The sequence below is a fragment of the Mytilus edulis genome, chromosome 9, assembly GCF_963676685.1.
Source record: "Mytilus edulis chromosome 9, xbMytEdul2.2, whole genome shotgun sequence".
Lineage (NCBI taxonomy): Eukaryota > Metazoa > Mollusca > Bivalvia > Mytilida > Mytilidae > Mytilus > Mytilus edulis.
This window is the reverse complement of record NC_092352.1, coordinates 36,397,814-36,423,753: the sequence shown is the minus strand read 5'-3', so window position 1 is coordinate 36,423,753 and position 25,940 is coordinate 36,397,814. Positions and strand designations below refer to the sequence as shown.

Below are 25,940 nucleotides of genomic sequence, written 5' to 3'. Positions count from 1 at the left end.
TTTATTTTTCATATTCAGCACTTTTAATAGAGACAAATGTACAAAATTTAATTACATAATATATTCACAAAAACTGGTTGTAAGTATTATTTGTCAACTTCCGGACTTTCAGTTTCCATTGGTTGAGAGAACTGCGAGTTGAATTCCATTGGATGACAATCTAATGTTTTTAAGTTTACTAATACACATGTGGCTGTTTGACAGAATTTAGGTACACTGACCAATAATATCTCTTGTCCATTAGGTCCTGAAATGATATCAGAATATTCATGTTAACAATTTATTAATAAATAGTTAAGGGGAGATAAGTCATGTTATTTTTGTAGAATTCAATCAAAAACAAATGAAAAACAAATGAAAAACAAATGTAAAATTTCAATGGTGATTGATGATGTATGGTATTTAGGTAATATGGTATTTATTTATTGAATCCTTTCGTTAAAAATGGAATAGTATTTCTATGTGAATATCATGATACCAATAATAAACTTGCATATTATATTTTCTTTGACCTCGGATTTGTATAAACTTTATTTGATAATAGAAAAAATATAACATGTGTATCAAAACAACCTTCTGCTGTAATAAATTTTTTCTTCATACTAATTCTTACTGTCATTATCCAATCACCTTTGCAGTATTTAAATACCTATTGCCTGACCAGTATAAAAAATTGTCAACACAATTTGTCCATTTAAATTGTACAATAGTTATTGTGAGAGCTCATCAACAGTCATTTAACTATCCAGTAAAAAATCTTCCCTAAAAGGTAAAATTTAAATGACTCATGGCTAGCTTGCTTTCCTCATGTATCATGACCAATGTCCTGAATAGACTATTCTGTTTAGATATGAGACATTTTAAGCCATTTCTTTTTGTGTCTCTAGACAGTCAAGATGGAAATTTCAATCAGTGAATTTAGTTTATAAAAAAAGTAGATATATGTTTGCTTCATGATGTTTTTAATTTTGGATATATTTTAAGTTTCTGATTCATGATATGGAATTAAAGTGTTTGTGCAATGGATTTTTTTGGATAGCCCATCTAGTTGTGAATAATTCTACAAGATGAATTATGTGTGGATTGGTGTTTTCTAATGGGATATATTTTCATGTTATATTAAGATTCCTGAAATGGAAAAGTAGTGATGTTAAAATTTCATTTAATATTCAGGATCTACTTCAATTGGAATTCCTGTTAAAAATTTATTTTCAATATATCAAAAAAAAGTACAAATGGCTAAAGTGAATAGAAATTTCAGTGCTTTATTCTTCATTATGAAAGTGGGATTTACCAGCAATGATTTATTTGTGATTGTTAGCAAAATAAATAAATTTACAATAAATATCTTTATTAGAAAGAACAAATTGTGTATTAAATGTTAAATGTCTCATATCTAAATAGAATAGTCCATTCAGGACATTAGACATGAGAAAAGCATGCTAGCTATCAGTCATTTAAATTAGCTCTGTCAAAAACAACCAGGTAAATCTACAGGTAGTTAAATGACCACCTGTTGATGATAGCTCTCAAAATACCTATTGTACAATTTAAATGGACAAATTGTATTGACAATTTTTTAAACTGGTCAGGCAATAGGTAATTTACTACCACAAGGGTTATTGGATACACACAGTAAAAGCATTTATTTTTCAAATCTTAATTACCTAAGAAAACAAGTCATGACCTCTTAGTTTCACTATACAATACATGAATTAAGGAGGCTCGCGGGTATAAGATTTTCAGAAAAATATTAAACATTAATTTTTCATTACAAATTTTATTTATTACCTTAAGTAGTTGTTACTTTATCATATGGTACAAAAATCATTCCAAAAAATCAATTCATGTTGGCCCCAGGCGACTTTTAAAATGTATATATCATTGAAAAAGCTCACAATTATCTCCCTATGGTGCAATAATACCATTTTTGGCATTAAAATTGAATTATCTTTTTTAACTCATCGGTGACCTATATTTTTTATTGTTGTTTTCGAATAAGCTGTACATAATCTAAATAATTGTAAAATTGAAGCGATTCCTGTAATTTAGTTCTTTTTTTTATTTCGATATTACCGCTATTTCCCCTATTAGTTCAACAGAAAAAAAGGACATTAACAGTATGCTTCTTTCGAAGGCAGATTGTGAGCGTAAATGAACAGTAACCTCATTTTTTATTTCATTTTTCTATTAAGTATAAGATAAGTTCATTTATAGAAAAATATAGAGAAATCCTATATTAAATAAAAAAAATTGATTTAAACCCGCGAGCCCCTTTAAAAGTAATGGTATGGATTTTCTTATTGTTGAAGGCCCTATGATTGCCTATAATTGCCTACATCTACTTTATTTGAACTTTGGTGGATTGTTGTCTCATTGGCAATCATACCACATCTCCTCATTTTTATATTATTGTGTAATTTTAAACAATATCATGATCTTTATCATATATCATATACATTATCCTACAAAAATAGTCAAATTTTCATTTGTATCTATAATAGAATCAACTTTTACAGTCATTTTTTAAAACAAAGTTTTTATTGTCACTTTAGATTTTATATCAGCAGTCACACTTTACACTCATATCAAGAAAAATTTGTAAGGGTTCCACGGAACCCAGTGTCTCGCCTACTTTTGCTGTTAATCGCAGACTCAACAAAAATGAAGAAAAACATCAATAAAAATTTCCCTCTCGATTCTGTCTTTTGATTGAAAGAAGCTTCCAAGTTTGGTAAAAAATCCAGGATAGTTTATGAATCTAATAAATGTTTTATAAACTTTAACTGCAGACTGTATGTAATGTTAACTGGAAGAAAAACTAAGTCCATTTATAAGTAAAATACGGAAAAAGTGATTTTTTTTTTTTAACAAAATTTACTTCTGAATAATATCTTATGATCAGAAACAAGCTTTTGTCTAAGTTTGGTAGAAATCCAGGATAGTTTAAGAACATTATAAAAATTTTAAAAACTTAAACCACAGAGTGAATGTTTTGTTTCTGGCAAAAAAACTAAGTCCATTTATAAGTAAAATACGGAAAAGTGGAAATTTATTTTTACAAAATTTTCTTCTTGATACTATCTTATGATCATAAACAAGCTTCTGTCCAAGTTTGGTACAATCAAGGATAGTTTATGAAAGTTATTAAAATTTCAAAAACTTTAACCACAGAGTGAATGTAATGTTTCCTCGCAGAAAAACTAAGTCCATTTATAAGTAAAATACGGAAAAAATGGAATTTTATTTTTACAAAATTTACTTCTGGATACTTTCTTATGATCATAAACAAGCTTCTGTCCAAGTTTGGTAGAAATTCAGTATAGTTTAAGAAAGTTATTAAAATTTCAAAAACTTTAACCACAGAGTGAATATTTGTGGACGCCGCCGACAGAATGTAGGATCGCTTAGTCTCGCTTTTTCGACTAAAGTCGAAGGCTCGTCAAAAAGGGAAAATGGTACATTGAAACCAACATATCTTGCTATGCTTATATGAATAGTTCAAGATGCTGTTCAAGATTAAAACAAGATAGATAAGAAGTTCAGATGACAGATTCTCCCAATGTACATCACATTGTTTATTTTTAGATAATCAAAGACCATAATTTCATAATGGTAAATGAATAAGTTAATGTGTCTGGTTCAGTTTCGTCATATATTGTGTCCTAAGAAACATTTGTTTATTTCTTGGTACAACTTACCTTCATGAATTTTACTGCCAAATGATGACTGATTTCCACAAAAGAATATGTGTGGACATTCTGTTATTATGAAGGGATCCTCTTTATAAAATGGATAGCAACCTGTGAAAGAAAAGAAATATTTTACGCTCATGAACAATTACAGCAGTTAAATCTCATTTCAAAACCTTAGAAACTCTGGCTTAATGTTTTATGTATGCAGATGACTTTGTATTTTATTTCCTTAAATTGTATATTCACATGTTTTTTCCAGACTCTATAGTTGCAGTGTATACATATGTGACTATTGGCAGTAGCTTTAATGATCTATTAAGTGGAAATTGATATTTTGATACTGAATAAGCCTGTGGCTGTGATTTATGCTCACAAAATAATAACCAAAGCCCCTCCACTCACACAAATCCATATACTCATCTTTACTTGTAATTGTAAAATGGTCTTTCTGTGCTATCTTTACTTTATCAATGTTGGTGATTTATGCTAATCAAGTAAAGTCAAAGTATAATAATATTTAACTGGTTTTTTAAAAAAAATACAAAATGAAAAAATGCATTAACTCAGTGAACTCCTTTTCTGTTGATGTTTATATGTAGTGAATAAATAGTATATACCCAATGAGTCAGGAGCTGTGGGAGCAATATGTCCCCAGGTAATACATTTATCTAATATGTCCACTGCATCATCTAATTCACTGTATCTCATAATGTTAGTGACTGGCTGTCCTGAGGTACCAAGGACTCTGAAAATGAATTTTAAATGATAATGAATAATGAAAGAAAACATATGCATCATTAATTAAAGAACCTTAGTGAGCACGCTCACATACCCCACGTCCCCACATTGTCATTGGAGAAATTAAATAAGTATAAGAAAAAAAAATTGTATACGAAAAAATACTGAATAATAATTTCCTGTCAATATACACATCTACATAGTATGTCCTTATTATCTACAAAATTTCATGAAATTCTGTTGTGTGTTTTCAGAGGAGTTGAGATGACAAACTGTTGCAGAAGTACATTGAAGCAAATAAGTTCAAAGGGCATAACTCCTAGAAAAAAAATTGAATCGTAATTTCCTGTTGATATGCACATCTACGTAGTATGTCCTTATCATCTACAAAGTTTCATGAAATTCTGTTGTGTGGTTTCAGAGGAGTTGAGATGACAAACTGTTGAAGTAGTACCTTAAAGCAAATAAGTTCAAAGAGGCGTAACTCCTAGAAAAAAATTGAATCGTGATTTCCTGTCGATATGCACATCTACATAGTATGTCCTTATTATCTGAAAAGGTTTCATGAAATTCTGTTATGTAGTTTCAGAGGAGTTGCGATGACAAACTGTTGCAGTAGTACATTAAAGTAAATAAGTTCAAAGGGGCGTAACTCCTAGAAAAAAATTGAATCACAATTTCCAGTCGATATGCACAACTACATAGTATGTCCTTATTATCTGAAAAGGTTTCGTGAAATTCTGTTGTGTGGTTTGAGAGGAGTTGCGATGACAAACTGTTGCAGTAGTACATTAAAGTAAATAAGTTCAAAGGGTCGTAACTCCTAGAAAAAAAATTGAATCGCAATTTCCCGTCGATATGCACAACTACATAGTATGTCCTTATTATCTGAAAAGGTTTCGTGAAATTCTGTTGTGTGGTTTGAGAGGAGTTGCGATGACAAGAAACAGGACTGATGGACGGACGGGTCAAAAACATTATACCCTCCGCAACTTCGTTGCGTGGGGTATAATAAACCATTGTAGATCCAACATTTAGTTTTCAAAATATTTAACATAAATGATTAACTATGCTTTGTTAATTGTGTTGTTTGTTAGAAACAAATTGCTTCTATCTTTATAATGTGTAATATCTGTCAGGAAAGACATTTCCTTATCTGCTCTGCAGCTTACTAAAAATAGCGATTTAATAGAGGCTCATTATACAAATTTAAATATATTTCATTAACAACACAAGGACAATCAGATTAAGCACAAATTACACAATCTAAAATTTCTCCTTCAGTTATTTACCCAAAATAAATATGTTGACATTACACAAGAGGTACTTGATATTTTTATAAATATAATGACAAGGACGAAACATCATATAGATTAACATGGCTCAGCATAAAACTTATTAGAAATGTTTAAACATTTAAGTGAACTCATTATTTACATATTTTCCAAAGAATAACAGAAAAAGGCCAGCTTCAATAAGTTGTTATCCTGCTAAAATAAAAAAAATGTCATAATTATAATTTACATATTTATCCAAAATATGGGACAAAAACAAAAGGAAACTAGAGGCTCTCAAGAGCCTGTGTCACTCACCTGTTACTGTATTTACTGATGTCGGCCATCTTGGTTGGTAGGCGAGGTCATTTGACACTTTTTTAAAAAAGATACCCTAATAATGATTGTGGCCAAGTTTGGTTAAATTTGGCCAATAGTTTTTGAAAAGAAGATTTTTGTACAAGTTACAAAAAGACGAAAAGTTGTTCAATATTGACTATAAAGGACAATAACTCCTTAAGGGATACTCTGACAATTTTGGTCATGTTGACTTATTTGTAGATCTTACTTTGCTGAACATTATTGCTGTTTACAGTTTATCTCTATCTATAATAGTATTCAATATAATAACCAAAAACTGCAAAATTTCCTTAAAATTACCAATTTTAGGGCAGCAACCCAACAACGGGTTTTAGGATTCATCTGAAAATTTGTGATGGGATAGATCTTATTCTGAAGGACATTTAAATTTTGAAAGATTTGCCCTAAATGTCTTAGTTTCAAAGATAAAAAGCAAAAACTGCATTTTACCACTATGTTCTAATTTTAGCCATGTTGGCCATTTTGTTTGGTAGGTGGGGTCATCAGACACATTTTTTAAACTATATACCACAATTATGATTGTGGCCAAGTTAGTTGAAATTTGGCCCAGTAGTTTCAGAGAAGAAGATTTTTGTACAAGTTACAAAAAATGACGAAAAAGTTGTTAAAACTGACTATAAAGGGCAATAATTCCTTCAGGGGTTGACTGACAATTTTGGTCATGTTGACTTATTTGTAGGTCTTATTTTGCTGAACATTATTGCTGTTTACAGTTTTATCTCTTTATTCAAGATAATAACCAAAAACTGCAAAAATTCCTTAAAATTACCAATTCAGGGGCAGCAACCCAACAACAGGTTGTCCAATTTGTCTGAAAATTTCGGGGCAGATAGATCTTGACCTGATCAACAATTTTTACCCCATGTCAAATTTGCTCTAAATGCTTTGGTTTTAAAGATATAAGCCAAAATATACATTTTACTCCTGTGTTCTATTTTAAGCCATGGTGGCCATCTTGGTTTGATGGCCAGGTCATTGGACACATTTTTAAAATAAATACCCCAAGGATGATTGTGGCCAAGTTTGGTTAAATTTGGCCCAGTAGTTTCAGAGAACAGATTTTTGTAAAAGTTTACGGACGCCGGATGCCAAGTGATGAGAAAAGCTCAGGTCAGGTGAGCTAATAATATGCCATGAAAAAACATAAAATTGCATTTTATTTTAAGGCCAATTAAAATTAATTGATTGATTTTCATCCCCGCCGGCCCCTCCGAAATTGTCCCGCCCTGATTTTTTTATTTATAAAATTTATGATTTCCTGATTTTGTTCATTTTCATTACCGGTTACCATTAAAATTTCGTTTCATTCAAAGCTTCCTGTTTCAAATTTCGGTTTTGTACCTCAAGTAAATCTAACCAAAATGATTAAGTCGACATATTCTGCTGCTCTATGATGACAACATCATCCTCAGAGAGTAAAGATTGATTACGAGAATGACGTGAAATATTCGTGTTACAAGAAACACAATATTTCCAAGATGCAAATCATGGTATGTCACAAATTTCTGTGATTAGAAAACTGCAGATTTTTTTATTTATGCGATGACTTTGTGTCAGGAAATTTAAACTGTGAATGATATCTAAAGTGCAAGATTCATGGAAACCATTGATACAGAAAACATGACTGGATTAAAGATATTGAAACACAAGCACAAACTTGTTAGATTTATGACCTTACATTGAATTTAATAAACAGCTGCGCCATGAGCGCATGATACGCCCGACGTCGTGTGGAGGTTTTATGCAATAATCATAAATAGTTTCTGAGAAAGTTTAAAGCAATAACCATATATTGTTTTTGAGACACGGCGGGACATATGAAACCCCCCACCCTGTTTTTATTTACAAAAAACTAAATATTACCCAATAAAATTTTGAATAAAAACCAAAAAGTATACAGATCTTTAGATTAATATAACAAAGAAGTGTGTTAAGTTTTAAGCAATAATCATAAATTATTTTTGAGATACAGCGCAACATGTAAAAAAAACCTCCCCTGTTTTACAAAATACTCAATAACTCAAAAAATTTTTTTGAATCATCACCAAAAAGTATACAGATCTTTAGATTAATATAACAAAGACATGTGTAAAGTTTTATGCAATAATTATAAATCGTTTTTGAGATATGGCGCGACATGTAAAAATCCCCTCCCCATTTTTTACAAAATACTCAATAACTCAAAAATGAAATTTTGAATCATCACCAAAAAGTATACAGATATTGAGATTAATATAACTAAGAAGTGTTTAAAGTTTTAAGCCATAATCAAGAATCGTTTTTGAGATACAGTGCGACATGTGAAAAAAACACACACCTGTTTTAGTTAAAAAGTGCCGAGACTCAAAAAGTTTAAATCTTATTTTCACCAAAAAGTATACAGATCATTTGACCATCATAAGAAACAACTATATTAAGTTTCATGAAATTTGGATAAGTCGTTCTCAAGTTACTGTGCGACATGTTTACGCCGGACAGACAGACGGACAGACAGACGGACGGACGGACGGACAGACAGACGGAAAGACACCGGACATTTGTATAACATAATACGTCCCATCAAAATTTTGACGGACGTATAAAAAGTCGACTAACATACACATTTTATTTACGCAAGTCCTTAGATTTTCCCATGGCAGTCTTTTTATGTTGAAAAACAGCAAATGTCCCAATACACCCAAAAGAGTCATTAAATAACAACTTTTTTTTTTTATTAAGTTCATGTTTTACATGGTAATTATATTTTCATCTTGCGTAAGTACTAACCCTATTTTTTTCAACACTGTTTGAGTTTTCACTTTATTCTGTACTCATAATAATTGTGTTGCATACCAATGCATTTGCTTCATTTTATGGGAATACAAACACAGGCACTTGTCTCAGAAAAAAAATCCTATAGTATATACCTTAATATAACATAATGTGTTATATTAAGGTATATAGGAATTTTTTTTCTGAGACGAGTGCCTATGAATACAAACCATCATTTAGAAACATAAATGCATTTGGTGTAGGTAGTCCAACTGAAGAGAGCATTTCTCACACGTTTTTGTTGTTTTTAAAGCCGCAATTAGATATATTTATTTAAGGATTTGAAAAATTAAGTAAGATTCCCCATACTTATGTATACATGATATAAGCTTATTATTACACTTGCATATATGAAGAACTCGTCACAAAACGGTTTCATATGAAATAAAATTTAAAAAACAAAATACTCCCACCCGCCCCAATTTAAAATAAAATTTGGATGAAAATCTACTAATTAATTTTACTTGGCCTAATAGCTTTTTGTACTAGATTATAACAGTATAATTTTTCTGACTAGTATCAATGTAAAATATGATCTCTTAATCCTCAGAGTGAAAGTGGCTCTTATGAACTGTAACAGAGCTCCAGATAAGAATTCACAAATTGGGGTTTTTACCCACCATTTTCTTATGTAATTGGGTGATAAAGTTTTTTAATTGCATTATCAATTCCAACTCACCCCTCAAGTAAATATCAAATTGGGTTATTCACCACCAAGCTCCTTAATGTATTGGGTTTTTTCATCAACACAATATTGAAACTTAAGGCAGTATCAACCCCAGATGTTTTTCCATCTTAAATACGTTTCTTTTCTTGTAAATGTACTAGCTGTTTTATTCACTGACAAGCAATTGTAGGTTTAATTTGTGTCCCGTTTCTAACCTTCTGCCAGTTTTGTATTTTCTCACAACTTATATACAAGAGTGCACACGCTAGAATGTCTCGCCTTCTATACTAATCATTGATATTATGTTGATAGTCCTAAGTATAAAGTTAAGCTTTATTACAACTGTCACATAAACTTAACATTAACCAAGATAACTAAACAAAGACCAATGAACCTTGAAAATGAGGTCAAGGTCAGATGAACCATGCCAGGCAGACATGTACAGCTAACAATGCTTCTATACAACATATATAGTTGACCCATTACTTATAGTTTAAGAAAAATAGACCAAAACACAAAAACTTAACACTGTGTAATGAACCGTGAAAATGAGGTCACGGTCAAATAAAACCTGCGCGACTGACATAAAGATCATAAAATATTTCCATACACCAAATATAGTTGACCTATGGCATATAGTATTAGATAAAAAGACCAAAACTCAAAAACTTAACTTTGACCACTGAACCATGAAAATGAGGTCAAGGTCACATGACATCTGCCCGCTAGACATGTACACCTTACAATCATTCCATACAACTAATATAGTAGACCTATTGCATATAGTATGAGAAAAACAGACCAAAACACAAAAATTTAACTATAACCACTGAACCATGAAAATGAGGTCAAGGTCAGATGACACCTGCCAGTTGGACATGTACACCTTACAGTCCTTCCATACAACGAATATACTAGTCCTATTGCTTATAGTATCTGAGATATGGACTTGACCACCAAAACTTAACCTTGTTCACTGATCCATAAAATGAGGTCGAGGTCAAGTGAAAACTGTCTGACAGACATGAGGACCTTGCAAGGTACGCACATATCAAATATAGTTATCCTATTACTTATAATAAGAGAGAATTCAACATTACAAAAAATTTGAACTTTTTTTTCAAGTGGTCACTGAACCATGAAAATGAGGTCAAGGACATTGGACCTGTGACTGACGGAAACTTCGTAACATTAAGCATCTATATACAAAGTATGAAGCATCCAGGTCTTCCACCTTCTAAAATATAAAGCTTTTAAGAAGTGAGCTAACGCCGCCGCCGGATCACTATCCCCATGTCGAGATTTCTGCAACAAAAGTTGTAGGCTCGACAAATATGTAAAAACCGAATATGTGTATTCAGAGGAACTCATCTCAGAATTTTTTTTCCTATATACCTTTATATAAAAAAAAATTCTGAAACGAGTGTCTGTGTGTGTATTCACTCAATAACCGTAAAATGAAAAAAATAAATAGTATATAAACTCTAATTATACTTTAATTTTTTTGTTTTATTCAATTTACATAAATCTGGGTTAAGTTGTTCCCAATTAGAACTTTTGGTTTCCGATGCTTTCCAACTACATGTCATAATTGATTTGACCTTACACTTATTCCAACTGATTTCATTTTGATGAAACCCCGTGTTTATAAGCAATGTTCTCGTTAAGGTACACAAACACACCCGTGCGTTCGATGGACATTTCCTAATCAAAGCGCTTACAGCGCTGAAGGCAGTTAACCAAAAACCAAGGCAACCGTAATTATGAAAACTGGCAATGTTGCCTCAACATTAAACATTCATATATAGTCCATTCATGTTTATGTAATGATTTATTTATTAAGGCAAATAATTTATATGTTATCAAGGTTTCAAAAGCAATGCATATATCAATGTATATTTTTTTATGGTGAGTCTGCAGTGGTACAAGTTGCAAATGATTGCAGTTGTTCTACTTGGTAGTTTACCTTGGTTTTATTTGACTGCTAGAAGTTCAAGTTGACTTAGTATGAACATGTAATTGTATGAACAGACTGGTTTCCCTGGAAAGAAAACTGAGTTTTTGTTCTATAGTACAAAAGTTATGAGACACGAATCAGACAAATGTTCACTACAACAGGGATCAAAGGTGAGGTCTGACTGACCTGCCCATAGTAAATGTAAATGATTTGTTATTTTGTCCTATACATATGAATATATATAATTTAGGGGTGGAGATCTCAACGGTTTTCAAGTTCTCAAACAGGTAGGGGTAGGCAGAGGATTTAGGGGGGCAGGGGCCCCCCCCCTTTTTGGGAAAAAATTGGTTGCTTATGTAGGGAATCACTAAAGCGTGACTGGAGCGGGCCCCCTCTTAGGTCAGTCAGTGGGCCCCCACTTACGAAAATTTCTGGATCCGCCACTGGGGATAGGGTGACCCTAGGGACTTCCCCTACATTTCATTTTATTTGTTATATTGTCCCATGCATTAATATATATGGTTTAGGGGTGGGGATCTCATTGGTTTCCAAGTTCTCAAACAGGAGGGGTAGGGTGACCCCAGGGACTCCATCTATATTTCATTTAATTAGTTATAGTTTGGCCCATACATGAATATATATTGTTTTGGTGTGGGGATCTCAACCGTTTCCAAGTTCTCAAACAGGAGGGGGTGGGGTGGCCCAAGGGACTCCCCTATATTTCATCTGATTTGTTATATTGTCCCATACATGAATATATATGGTTTAGGGGTGGGGATCTGGACCATTTTTAAATTCTAAAACAGGAAGGGTGGGGTGACTCCCCAGCGACTCTTTCTATATTTCATTTGATTTTTCATATTGTCACAAACATGAATATATATGGTTGCACCCCCTTAAATTTGCAAAGCATGGGTTGTTCTCAGCTTAATAAAGAATATTCCGATAATTTTAACTCAAATTTTTTTTAGCCTCGCTCTGCTCGGCGAAAATTTAAGTTTGCGCCCTTCCTAACCTAAAATCCTGGATCTGCCCCTCATATGGTTTAGGGGTGGGGAGCTCGACCGTTTCCAAGTTATCAAACAGGAGGGGTAGAGTGGCCCAAAGAATGCCACCTATATATCATATGATTTACTTACATTTAGGTACCGGTATATATAATATAGTTGCATTATTTGTGAAAATAAAGAAAGACACTTTCAGCTACTTTAATTGACCCTTCAAAATTGAGAAAAACAAATAACCCTTCGAAATTGAAGTAATATGTTTACACTTTAAAAGCATCTCACATGCATTATCATCATTTATCACTGATAAAGAAAATTTAGACTGTGACCATGAATATGTATATTGTTAGATATACTGTTCCCAGCTGTCACGTTGTATTGGATTTTTAAATTAAAATTTGTCAAAAAGTAATTTTGAGTTTCTGTATAAAATATTTTTCTGCTTTTTCTTTCTTTTACATATATCTTCTAGTGTTTATATTCATTTACCATGCATAGATTTATTTTTTCACCTGCTTTGATTTATTTAGTAATTGATCGCCAAACCCGGAATTATCCTTATCCGCTTCCAGAATAGTATCCGATATTGTAAAATTTTGTCTTCACGGCCGCCATTGTTATGTGTTTACAATGTTGTTTTTGTCAATCAGATAAGATTTTACTCGAATTTATACAATATTTGTCGGCGATTTTCTGTATAAAGCTAACGATTGAACAAAATGAATATCGCTGTCATAAATAATAATGATAAATAAATAAGTTTTTATTTCGTTTAATTGGAGACTTTGGTGAACATGGTGAAAAGGTTTGCAAAGTAATTTCTTATTTTCTTTCAAGTAGAAGGTAACTACATCGGGCGTAGCTAGAAACCAACTATCCTATTCGAAATTCAGCTTGCAAAAGTGGAAGGTCGAGGACCTCGGACCACCGCTAATTTACACACATGCCTCCAAATTGAAACGCTACGAAAATTTCTTTTTCTAATTTGAAATTGCCGCCAACAGCATGAACAGTTGAACTTATTATATAATAGACTACTGACGTAGTTGTACTACGTATTGATGACAAACAATATCCCTATGACTTTTGCCATTATGGAAATCTAAACTACTTGTCTTAAGAGATTTTCGGCAATTAAATAGTTCATACAACTGTTCTTTGACATCTTAGCTAAAAGCACAAGTCATAATGAACAACACAAGGATTCTTAATAAGCACTACTTCCTATGTGTAACTTCAAAACTTTTGGATAAATCGACGATCAATTAAGGTTTTTCTGGTCATATTTTTTGTAATCCAGAATAAAAAGTATTAAAAAAGTGTTCAATTAGTTATATATAACATAGTAGCGAGCTAGGTAATAACAATGGCAATGTTTCAGCATTTATTGGGTAGAACACAAATCTAGGGTGCTCGCATAATGCAGCTTAATTGCATAAAAATACTGGCTGAGTCTTGTTGTCATTATAACTTTCTCTCAGCTATTCAAAAGGAGATGAAAACATGCTTCTATTCAATGATTTTACCGGACTTCCACTTTCGTTTTAATTCAATGTTTGTTATAATAAATCCTGAGCAATTTGAAATAAAGGGCTGTGCTTTAGCGCATGATACGCCCGTTGCTCTTTTAACTTGTCTTTTATGCTTTAAATGAATTTATATGATCAACTAGAAATATATATACAAATCAAAAGGGATGTTACATTAATATATTCACCAAAGTTTCATAAAATTCCCCTTTTTTAAGTATAAACATTCATTACTTAAGAAAACGTAAAATCTAAAATTTATAAAAATGGAAAGGGAGCTTATGTCAATAGATATAAACAAAGTTGTATAAAATTTTGTGAAAGTGTTAGTTATTGTCCCAAAATTGGAAAATCCCCCATTTTTTAAGCATAAAAATTCATAACACGGAAATGTAAAATCTGAAATTCATAAAAATTGAAAGGGAGCTTACATCAATAGATATAAACAATTCACCAAAGTTTCATGGACATTGGTGAAAGCCTTTTTGAGGTATTGTCCGAAGTGTTGAAAGTCCCCTTTTTTTTATGAATAAAGCTCCATAAATCCAAAACTTAAAATCTGAAATTAAAAAAAAACGAAAGGGAGCTTACGTCAATAGATATAAACAATTCAACAAAGTTTCATGGACAGTGGTGAAAGCCTTTTTGAGTTATTGTCCGAAGTGTTGAAAATCCCCCTTTTTTTTATGAATAAAGCCCCATAAATCCAAAACTTAAAATCTGAAATTTATAAAAATTGAAAGGGAGCTTACATCAATAGATATAAACAATTCACCAAAGTTTCATGGACATTGGTGAAAGCCTTTTTGAGTTATTGTCCCTAGTGTTCAAAATCCCCCTTTTTTTATGAATAAAGCCCCATAAATCCAAAACTTAAAATCTGAAATTAAAAAAAAACGAAAGGGAGCTTACGTCAATAGATATAAACAATTTACTTAAGTTTCATGGACATTGGTGAAAGCCTTTTTGAGTTATTGTCCGAAGTGTTGAAAATCCCCCCTTTTTTATGAATAAAGCCCCATAAATCCCAAACTTAAAATCTGAAATTAAAAAAAAAACCAAAGGGAGCTTACGTCAATAGATATAAACAATTCACTTAAGTTTCATGGAAATTGGTGAAAGTGTTTTTGAGTTATTGTCCGAAGTGTGGACGACGGACGGACAGACGGACGGACGGACAACGGTATACCATAATACGTCCCGTCTAAAAGACGACGGGCGTATAAAAATATGACACCATGACACACGTTAATTAAATAAACGCTGAGAAGATCGAAATGTTTTCAAAAACATATGTTCCTTTGAGCAACAGAACATTCCAACAGGGACCCATACAGGGATCTATTTTTAGAACGAAAGGACAGTTCCAATTATAAATATTATAAAAATAGATTTACGCGACGACTGTAAACAGATAAGGGTAAATAATGCAAAAAGTAGCCAATAAAATGGTTGAGAACTCATGGTTTTGGCATATAATTGGGTTTTGAACCCTGCAATTGGCAATTGCATTGGTTTTTTTATTATTTGTATTGCGTGATCACGCAAATACGCAGCTTATCTGGAGCTCTGCTGTAAAAAGCATTCTATATCCTTTTTAATTTTTATGAATACTGCTGCTACAAAATCATCACAATTTTTAAGATAGATTAGGCCCCTTCACGGTTAGTTTGGCCATATTGGATAGGGGACAGGTTTTTATAATGGAGGTAAAAATGGTGGGAAAAAATGGGAAAAACACCATTAAAACAGAGCAGGGGCATGGAAACATGCATAGGATTTCCCATACTATTATTCTATTTCCACCTCTTTCAAAAAAAAATCTGCCCCCTATCCAATATGGCCGAACTTACCGTGAAGGGTCCTAATCTTTCTTAAAAATTGTGATGATTTTGTAGCAGCAGTATTCATAAATATTAAAAAGGATATAGAATGCTTTTTACAGTTCATAAGGGGCCCATTGTCTTCCATTGATCATTGGATTACTGTAAATTCAGATATTAATGCAAAGGTTTTTATTATTGCGAAATTTGTGACAGAGTTTCAAACACAATAATTTAAACTTGCATTTTGAAATATTTTATATGAATTAAACAGGATTTTTCTAAAAATCGTTAAAATTAAAATACATTTAAGTCGAAAATGACAGAATCGCAATAATAAATGCACTCAATAATTTCTGAATTTACAGTATTCAGAAGTGATCAGTTTAAAGCTGCTCACCTGACTTCTTCTACACGACAATAATATGGATTCGTGACAGTTCTAACAAGAATGTGTCCATAGTACACGAATGCCCCACTCGTACTATCATTTTCTATGTTCAGTGGACCGTGAAATTGGGGTCAAAACTTTAATTTGGAATTAAAATTAGAAAGATCATATCATAGGGAACATGTGTACTAAGTTTCAAGTTGATGTAACTTTAACTTCATCAAAAACTACCTTGACCAAAAACTTTAACCTGAACTTCGCACTATCATTTTTTATGTTCAGTAGACCATGAAATTGGGGTCAAAACTATAATTTGGCATTAAAATTAGAAAGATCATATCATGGGGAACAAGTGTACTAAGTTTCAAGTTGATTGGACTTCAACTTCTTCAAAAACTACCTTGACCAAAAACTTTAACCTGAAGCGGACGGACGAACGGAGGCACAGACGGACGGACGGACCGACGAACGGAGGCACAGACCAGAAAACATAATGCCCCTCTACTATCGTAGGTGGGGCATAAAAACTCACCTGACTCAATCAGATGGCTTGGAGACTGTTCTAACAACTCACCTGACTCCTTCTACATGACAATAATATGGATTGTTGACAGTTCTAACAACTCACCTGACTCAATCAGAGGCTTGGTGACTGTTCTAACAACTTAACTAATTTCTTCTACATGACAATTATATGGATTGGTGACAATTCTAACAACTCACCTGACTCCTTCTACATGACAATCATATGGATTGGTGACTGTTTTAAATGTTGGAAATCTTGATGCCTGAGCAAACATACATTTGTGTAAAGGTTGTTGAGGAATGGTAAAATTTGTAGGATCATATTCTCCTGCCATAACATCTACATCAACACTACCCTGGAATACAATTTTTATCTTTTATAATTAGTGACTTGACAACACATATATTGCTCTCTTAGATGTCTTTTATCTTTTTAAGTTGTTAGATTGCTATCTCATTTTCTTTTTTCATGATTAAACCAAGTTAGAAAAACATAATGTAAACAATAGTGGCCTAGAATAGGTTGTTTAAGAACCACAGCAGAATTCTTGGCTTTAACATTAATTACAGTTTTATTCAATTTGAAAGGATAAGTTTGCTTAATATTTATATAGTCCCATTCACTTATAAGTAGGTTTGATTTAAGAATATTTACTTACAGATAGTTGAAAGAAAACATCATCCAATGTTTTTACTGCCTCTACACTTGCTGCTTCAGATTTCTTTGTTAAATATTTGGCCTGAAAATCATTATTATTCCTTTATTTCATATCCATTAAAAATTGCTGTAGGTTGTCTATATTTATGATTTGATTTTGTAAATAAAAATTCAACTCTGAAAAAGTTAAGTTGGTTTATAATACTCTACTGGTATAGTTTGTAAGTCAGATATCAAATTATTTTTAACATTGATGAACATAAACTTTGTGTGGTAATATTCTTGAAACATTTGAAGGGTTTCAAATTTTAAACTAAGCACCTGGGCACATATTTGAACAAAAATATCTAATAAGCAAAGAAAATAGAGTCCCAAGTATGGTGATTTTGTGTTATATCTTGTGAATCTATACCCTTAATAAAAAAACTTTCAACTTATATTTTGCTACATGTATTGTGTCGCAAGAAGAGAAGACAAGAGTGCACACGCTGAAATGTCTCGCCTTCTTTACTAATCATTGCTATTATGCTGATAGTCGTAAGTATAAAGCTTTATTCAAAACTGTCACAAAAACTTATTAACCAAGATAACTAAACAAGGACCAATGAACCATGAAAATGAGGTCGAGGTCAAATAAAACCTGCGTGACTGACATAAAGATCATAAAATATTTCCATACACCAAATATAGTTGACCTATGACATATAGTATTAGATAGAAAGACCAAAACTCAAAACTTAACTTTGACCACTCAACCAAGAAAATGAGGTCAAGGTCACATGACATCTGCTCGCTAGACATGTACACCTTACAATCATTCCATACAACAAATATAGTTGATCTATTGCATAAAGTATGAGAAAAACAGACCAAAACACAAAAACTTAACTATAACCACTGAACCATGAAAATCAGGTCAAGGTTGGATGACACCTGCCAGTTGGACATGTACACCTTACAGTCCTTCCATACAACGAATATACTAGTCCTATTGCTTATACAGTCGATTCCACTTAATTGCATACCGCTTAATAGCATAATTCGGTTAATTGCATACTTTTCTCCTGCACAAAACCATTTCCCATTCATCTAATGTTAAATTGTACGGTTATATGCATAGCCCACAAGTGGCATTTCGGTTAATTGCATAGAAAATAATCGCCAGCTAGATATGCTTAGTTAAAACTGACGAGATTTTTGACCGGAAACAGCAATTTGGTGAGTATATTTTTCTTGAATGCGTCATAATTTTTGATATTATTTCAGATTTACTTCTGTGTTATTTAAATAAAGTTTTAACACAGTTTCTTTCGTGTTTATATGATTATAAAAAAAGGCCTCGATGTGTACACAGGTAAAGTTTCCCATATTCTATTTTAAGCCTCGAGGTCATAAAAATGTCAATCAGCTGATTGTTGTAAAAACACAACCATTTTATGATCTTCTATCTCAAAAGGTGTTAATTATTGATTGCATTTTAAACATTGTTCATAGATTACCTTTTGGGTGTACATGTATTTTTAAAACAATAACGCCTGCTAATTATCGATCATTATCCAATGTGCAATCTCGTAATTTGGCTAGGGGTGATCTACATTTATGTTAGATATTACAGGGCATTTATATATGGTTGAAGAATTTCATACATCAATCTTTTATTTTTAATATTTTTTGAAAAGAACATTAACTTAAAATTATTATATTTTTTCACTTTCAACACTCGTGTCCAGCAAATAACCCTCAACCCTTGCAGGGCCCCATTACCTGTTAACTACTTTGCATATAAGAAACTAACGAGGTCAAAGTAACAGTGTTACATCACTGTGCAATCGGTAAATACTGCATATTAAAGGCAGTTCATTACACATTTATTGTATCAAATGATTATAAACTGTGTAGCATTGTTTAACAGTTTGTTAAATCAAAGAGTAACAATATAATTTGTACATCCGGGTCATAGAAACAAATCTATTTTTAGAACAATTTTATTTTCGTATCTCGGGTAAAGGAAAAGTCGGTACATAAATAAACTAAAACTAAATGTGTTTATAAACTTTATTGAAATAATAAACAATGAAATAAAATGCATGACACTAGACAAATAACTTTTATTAGAATAAATAATCATTCAATATGTTGTAAGTGAATTATGGACGTTCATCTTTCTTCAGGATTTCCTTTACTGATCTGCACTATCGATGTTATTTGACTCCGTATTTTGGCATTTCGGATATAAGCATACTCCGCTTTATTGCATAATTTCTTCTGACAAATAGGCTATGCAAATAACCGGAATGTACTGTAGTATCTGAGATATGGACTTGACCACCAAAACTTAACCTTGTTCACTGATCCATGAAATGAGGTTGAGGTCAAGTGAAAACTGTCTGACAGGCATGAGGACCTTGCAAGGTACGCACATACCAAATATAATTACCCTATTACTTATAATAAGAGAGAATTCAACATTACAAAAAATCTGAACTTTTTTTCAAGTGGTCACTCAACCATGAAAATGAGGTCAAGGACATTTGACATGTGACTGACGGAAACTTCGTAACATGAGGCATCTATATACAAAGTATGAAGCATCCAGGTCTTCCACCTTCTAAAATATAAAGCTTTTAAAAAGTTAGCTAACGCCGCCGCCGGATCACTATCCCTATGTCGAGCTTTCTGCAACAAAAGTTGCAGGCTCGACAAAAATGGGTTAAATAAACCAAATGCATTCTACCTATTATTACTGATGCTTTTTTTTTCTCTCAATCAGAACTCATCAAGAATTTATCAAAAACTAACCATTTATACTGTAGAGGTGCAGAGTAAAACTTGTATTCTAAAACAAGATTAGAAATTGCTTTGAGTCGTGAATGCTATTGCAAGTAGACACATTTCAGATCAGTAGAATGTTCCTATGATAGTTTCTATTATATCAATATAAAATACCTTCTGTAAACTCTCTTTATCCTGCGTATCCTCACTGAGTGAATTTCCTGCTACTATTACACGTACAATACTTGATGAAGATTCTTGTTGGTCCATATCTCCCACCTGACCTGTTACCATGTCGACCATAAGTTGTAATGGAAAAGACTTTTCATCTTTTCCTCCTATTTCTAAACCAGATATGATAGCTATAAACCTAAATAATAAAGTAAATGAAAGTTCATTTAGGAATTGAATGCTTCTTTTTGTAACTTCATTGGGGTGTAAAAGCGTTGACCAAAGTACATTTTGTATGAAGCGTGGAAAAGTGCTTCATTCTAAAAATGTATGCACGGTCAACACTTTTACAACCCTATGAAGTTACAAAAAGAAGCATTCAATACTTATAATTACATTTTTAGCTAGGATCATGAAAGCACGATTTTTATCAAGTTAAGATTTAATTTACCTGTGCACTTTATTGTGGGACCTTGTGTCATCATGAATGATAAATTTTATTGTGTAATGAAGTTGATTAAGGAATAACAGGAGATTGCAGTGTATCCAATCAGAATAAGTTTTATAAAGAAACATAAATCTAATGTAATTATTAACTCTTTAAAAGGACAATCTCTCCAGTTTTCTGTTAAAATTCATTAAATGACAAATGGGAAAGAAATTTTTACGTGTGCATTTATTTAGACAAGAAAATTTACCAAACTTAAATCAAATAACTAATAAACACAACTGCATGCAAGTTATATTCATAATCCTTTGTACTATCAGCATTGCACTGTTTTTCAAACAAAATAAAGTCCATATTCAATTGAATGTTTGAAATCTTTTCCAATGTTTTGTTTAAGCCACGGTGGATTCATTTTTATTCCTTGGATACCAATTTTCAAGGATTTCATTGGTACAGGTATGTGAACCACAAATAAATATGTTAAACCAAGAACAAATTTTCTATATGTTTGTAATGCTGAATTTGGTTAAATCATGAAATCAAATATCTACAAAGTACTCTCCAAGTTGATTTTTACACCATTATCTGAGATTGCCTAAATCTGACTAAAATTTATTTATGAACTTTTTAACTGAGTTTTACTGTGTGTATTATTGTGTTTTTTTCTACATTGGCTAGCGGTATAGGGGATGGTTGAGATCTCAAAAAAATATGTTTAACCCACGCTGCAGTTTTATGCCTGTCCCAAGTCAGGAGCCTCTGGCCTTATGTTGGTCTTGTATGATTTTTAATTCTACTTCATTTATATATATATTTCAGAGTTTAGTATGACTTCCATTATCACTGAACAAGTACACATTTTTTTAGGGGCCAGCTGAAGCACGCCTCTGGTTACAGGATTTTCTCATTATATTGAAGACCCATGGGTGGCCTGTTTTCTGCTCTTAGGTCATGTTGTGGTCTCTATGACATATTCAACATTTCTGTTCTCATTTTTATTCTGTACCAGTTTTTGTTAAGTCAGTTGGTATACCTGTCATGTTCAAACATAGGTCTCTGTATTTGTTCTGGTAACTGTTGGTAACAGAAATCCTCCACTTGGAACTTTCCTCTGTTGTCGTCTGGTTCTACACCATACAATGCAACAATTACACCTATATAAACAATGTGAATATTTTAACTAGTTGATCATGCTACATGTACGTATTAATGTAATTCATGGTGTGTTTTTTTACATATTTTGGTCAAATAATAGATTGCAATATGCACATTTCACAGATTGGGCAACTGGATGAATTTGGATGTGATAACATAAATAAGTTGAATCTTTTATACAACTGTATACCTGCCATCAAGAGTATACCCACAAAAAACAAACTACAAAAACTGCTCTTATCTTTTCAACAATGCACTTTTATTTAACATTTAAAATTGTTAAAACTGTTTTCAAAAATAAACTAAATAGTTAATTCACAATTCAATGATCCTGCTAGTTGCTAGTTGGCATCTTATTTTCCTACAACTATCTCAGAAAGTATTCACAAGCATTTAAATTTCTAAATACCTGTCACTGAAGTCTGTATATCTAGTTTTCCAATTAATAAAATTCTTTGTAACTCATCTTCAAGGATCAATTTATCATTACTATCTGTGTACTTAGACTTAATTGGTTGAGGCATCAAATTATGCTGAAAAAAATACATTCAATACAGTGTAACCTTTCTAATCTGACACCTGAGTATTGCAACATCCTGCTTTAACCGACACATTTTCATGGTCCCAAAATATGACTTACCTCGCAGAAAAAACCTAAGTATTCCAACACCCTACTTAATTTGATATTATTTTCTGGTCCCCCAGTGTCGGATTACACATGTTGCACTGTACTCATTTTTGTGTATTTTAAACCTGTAAGGGTATATCTTAAAATTCCATTGGACTAGTGATTGGAATACAAGTCTCAACATGACCCACTTCAATTTGACTGTGAGAAAACAAAGATATTAATTATAATGTATTCAATCTCAGCAAATGTGTATCAAAAATTAAAAAAAAAGCCTACTTGATGTACATAGTATTTCTGTCTTCATTTCTGCATACAATTCATTCTGCTGATGCAGATTTTGATGCTCAGTGATGAAATGTATGATATAATTACTGTGGCAATATGTAGCTTTTCAAAAAATGTATATAGTATCATTCGCCTAGTTATTCTTTAGTTATTCAAATTTTGCTGCATTTATGGGCAACAGTGAAATATTGTCTAACAACATGAAAAAGTAACCTTAATTTACAGTAACTAGAACTAAGAATGAACTCATAAAAGGATAACTGCACTGAAATACTTAAAATATATATTATCTCCCCTTTAGCTTGAAGCAGAGGGAATACATCATTTAATACACCGCTTTAAATATGAGCTTCAACTAACATCCATCAAGCCGTTTGACAGAAGTAGGCACATTTTTTAAGCTTGGTGGTAATCTGATGAGTCAAGCATTTTCCAACTGTTTGTTTGAAAGTAGTAATGTTTCACCTCTGTACCAAGTTGTGGGAGGTACAATGTATGACTGCTCACCATCACCTTTAACTCGCCATATTATTTAAGTGCATGTCCAAAATCAGGAATCTGTATTTCAGTGGTGGTCAATGATTGCTTTCTGCTATATTTTTCTCTCGTTTGTTTTAGCATAAACATGATAAATCAGACAGTTCATTTTCTCTTTTGTTGTCATGCTGGAGCCTTTTTAAGCTTACAACATAGAATATACATATGCTTTTCTCATAGTTGAAGGCTGTATGTGGACCTACACCAAAGAGGCAGTACTTTGTACTAAACCATACTTTTACTCTGCTTAACAAGAGTTTGGTACTGCCTAATTTAGAAATTAATTTTCATACAAGATATTCATAGAGAACATAGAAAATTTCTTGATAAAATCAGAAACGTACCAGTCCACTTAAACAATAATGAAACCCTCCGAGTCTGTACCTACATGTATATAAACAAATGTACAATATAGACAACAGTTTTGATCATCTTTCTAAAACACAAAACTTTATTCAACTAGCTACATTATATGCCATTACCAACGTTTATTCTCACGTTTAAGTTTTGAAAGTGAATTTGATGTACTTGAATTCAATCAAGTCAATTATACCTCTTCACTTAATTCTTTCAGGATACTAGGTCTAAGTTCCATGTGCTTAAATAGGGTACCAATTATAACACATTTCTCATCACTTTGCAACTCATGCAACTTCTTTATATTTACATCTTTTCCTACAAATAAAAATATAAAATACATGTGAATTCATATACAGTTATCCAATCTAGATTAACTTAAATGGTGAACAATTGTTTAAACTGATTCATGGATTTTTCAAGATTAAAAAAATATTGAACCAAGACTTTTAAAATTGGAATTAGAAATGTGCAACCCAGTCTGCACTGAGATGAGCAACATGATGGGTTCCACTTGTGGAGCAGGATCTGCTTACCTTTCTTTGGCACAGGAGACCTCCCCCCCCCCCCCCCCCCCCCTGTTGGTGAGGTTTATGTTGATCAGTCTATACATGTAGTTTAATAGTTCTGTTGTTTTGTATACTGATTTATGTCGCTTGTTAATTACTTGCCATTGCATTGTCCATTTGTTCTGCACTTATACAAGTTTGATTTATACCCAGGGTTCAATTATATATATGTGCTAAGCAAGTAAAATCTAAGATGGGCAAGTGAAACACATCATGGAGTTGTTCCCTGGGCAATATGAAATTTTGTTCTGGTGTATAACTAAGGTTAGACATTGATTTCTCAGAGGTGTTTAATTATTGGATAACTATTATCGTTTTCTTTATTTGTTTCATATGCATATGCCTGAAAAATCATACACATCGTTGTTTCCCCCACATAATTCTATGTCAATTCCCGTGTGTAAGTCAACATGCGACAATGTTTTATAATGATGAGCACCACCTGCACAGGGATTTCTGCTAGTATTGGCCATTGTTGGCGAAAGGGAGTAAATACAATGTACAAAGATCCAACCAGAATGGGTTTTGCAAACGACTTTTCTGTTGAAATATAAATTAAAGTAGAAAGAAAATATGTCAACTGGTTCAATTTCTACATCATGTACATGTACATTTGATTTTTTTTTCTTTTTTATTTAAAAAGGTTAACTTTGTTTAAAAAAAAATGGTGTTTGAAATCATTAAATTATCTGCCAGGAGAAATCAAGAATGCAGGATTTGGCTTCTGACAGTTACCCCTCAGCTTCCCCACTTGGCCCTAGACCCCCTGCAGTAATTACAACAAGCTTTGCGTGAATATACATATTAATTAATGTTGTGATGTTGCACGACCAAAAGCATACTTATGAAAGTGAAAAGCGTTTCAAAAATACAGAACAAAGCAAAAACAACAACTCAGAAGGAGAAAAAAAACAGGAAAAATGGTGGCTTCTCTGGCATGTTCAAGTTATTTTTTACCCCACTTTGATTTAGCAGCATCCACTACTTTGTCCCTCATACTCCACAACCGTTCAGCATATAGATGAGCATATTGTCTTGAAAAGTTTTTTGATTTCAATCGAAATCTTTCCGACAAATCTTCATATTTACAATCAGATCGAACATAATCTGCATCAGATGATTCTGTCGGTTCAGTCAGTAGTTTTCCAACATTTGTAGTGCCTTTTTCGGGATTAAGTAACATGTTTGTGTGCTTATAAGAATAACAACTCTAGAAACTGAAAACATTCCCGCCAGCGGAACTCTTTAACGTGAAGGTAAATTCTTTGCATGATTTGACAACTTACCCCAAAAATGAATCAAGCAAATCAAAGAATGCAACGTCCAAAAATGAGTCCGACTATATTCAAGATTATTATACACCTTCTAATAATTCCTGTTTGTTTACTAAGTAATTGATAATTATGAGGATTCATCATTATTAGGAATATATAGGAAATATTAACCATTTTGGCATATACAATGACCTACAATGTATATGCAAAGGACACAGTGAGAAGCCATCTCTTAAAACTGTTTTCTTGATAACTTTCATACTGTGTTACACTGTTTGTCATAAT

At 32.3% G+C, this 25,940-nt stretch overlaps 1 protein-coding gene across 1 annotated transcript; it reads right to left on the bottom strand.

Moving 5' to 3' along the window:
• Nucleotides 1-25,641, bottom strand: LOC139488257 (DNA polymerase delta subunit 2-like). Its single transcript, XM_071273752.1, has 10 exons — nucleotides 25,339-25,641; nucleotides 24,009-24,130; nucleotides 22,412-22,535; nucleotides 21,881-22,001; nucleotides 20,403-20,598; nucleotides 17,458-17,538; nucleotides 16,997-17,154; nucleotides 4,313-4,440; nucleotides 3,702-3,803; nucleotides 1-247 (listed from the first exon to the last, which is right to left on the bottom strand). The coding sequence occupies exons 1-10, from the start codon at nucleotides 25,562-25,564 to the stop codon at nucleotides 87-89; spliced, it is 1,419 nt and encodes a 472-aa protein (XP_071129853.1). The 5' UTR covers nucleotides 25,565-25,641; the 3' UTR covers nucleotides 1-86.
• Between the last annotated feature and the right edge of the window lie 299 nt (nucleotides 25,642-25,940).

Excerpts from the sequence above, each read along its gene's own strand:
- LOC139488257 (XM_071273752.1), bottom strand. The coding sequence starts at position 25,564 with ATGTTACTTAATCCCGAAAAAGGCACTACAAATGTTGGAAAACTACTG. Across the intron at positions 24,131-25,338 it reads TGCTGCTAAATCAAAGTGGG|GAAAAGATGTAAATATAAAG; the intron begins GTAAAAAATAAC and ends TTTTATTTGTAG. Across the intron at positions 17,155-17,457 it reads ATGTTTTCTTTCAACTATCT|GGTAGTGTTGATGTAGATGT; the intron begins GTAAGTAAATAT and ends ATTGTATTCCAG.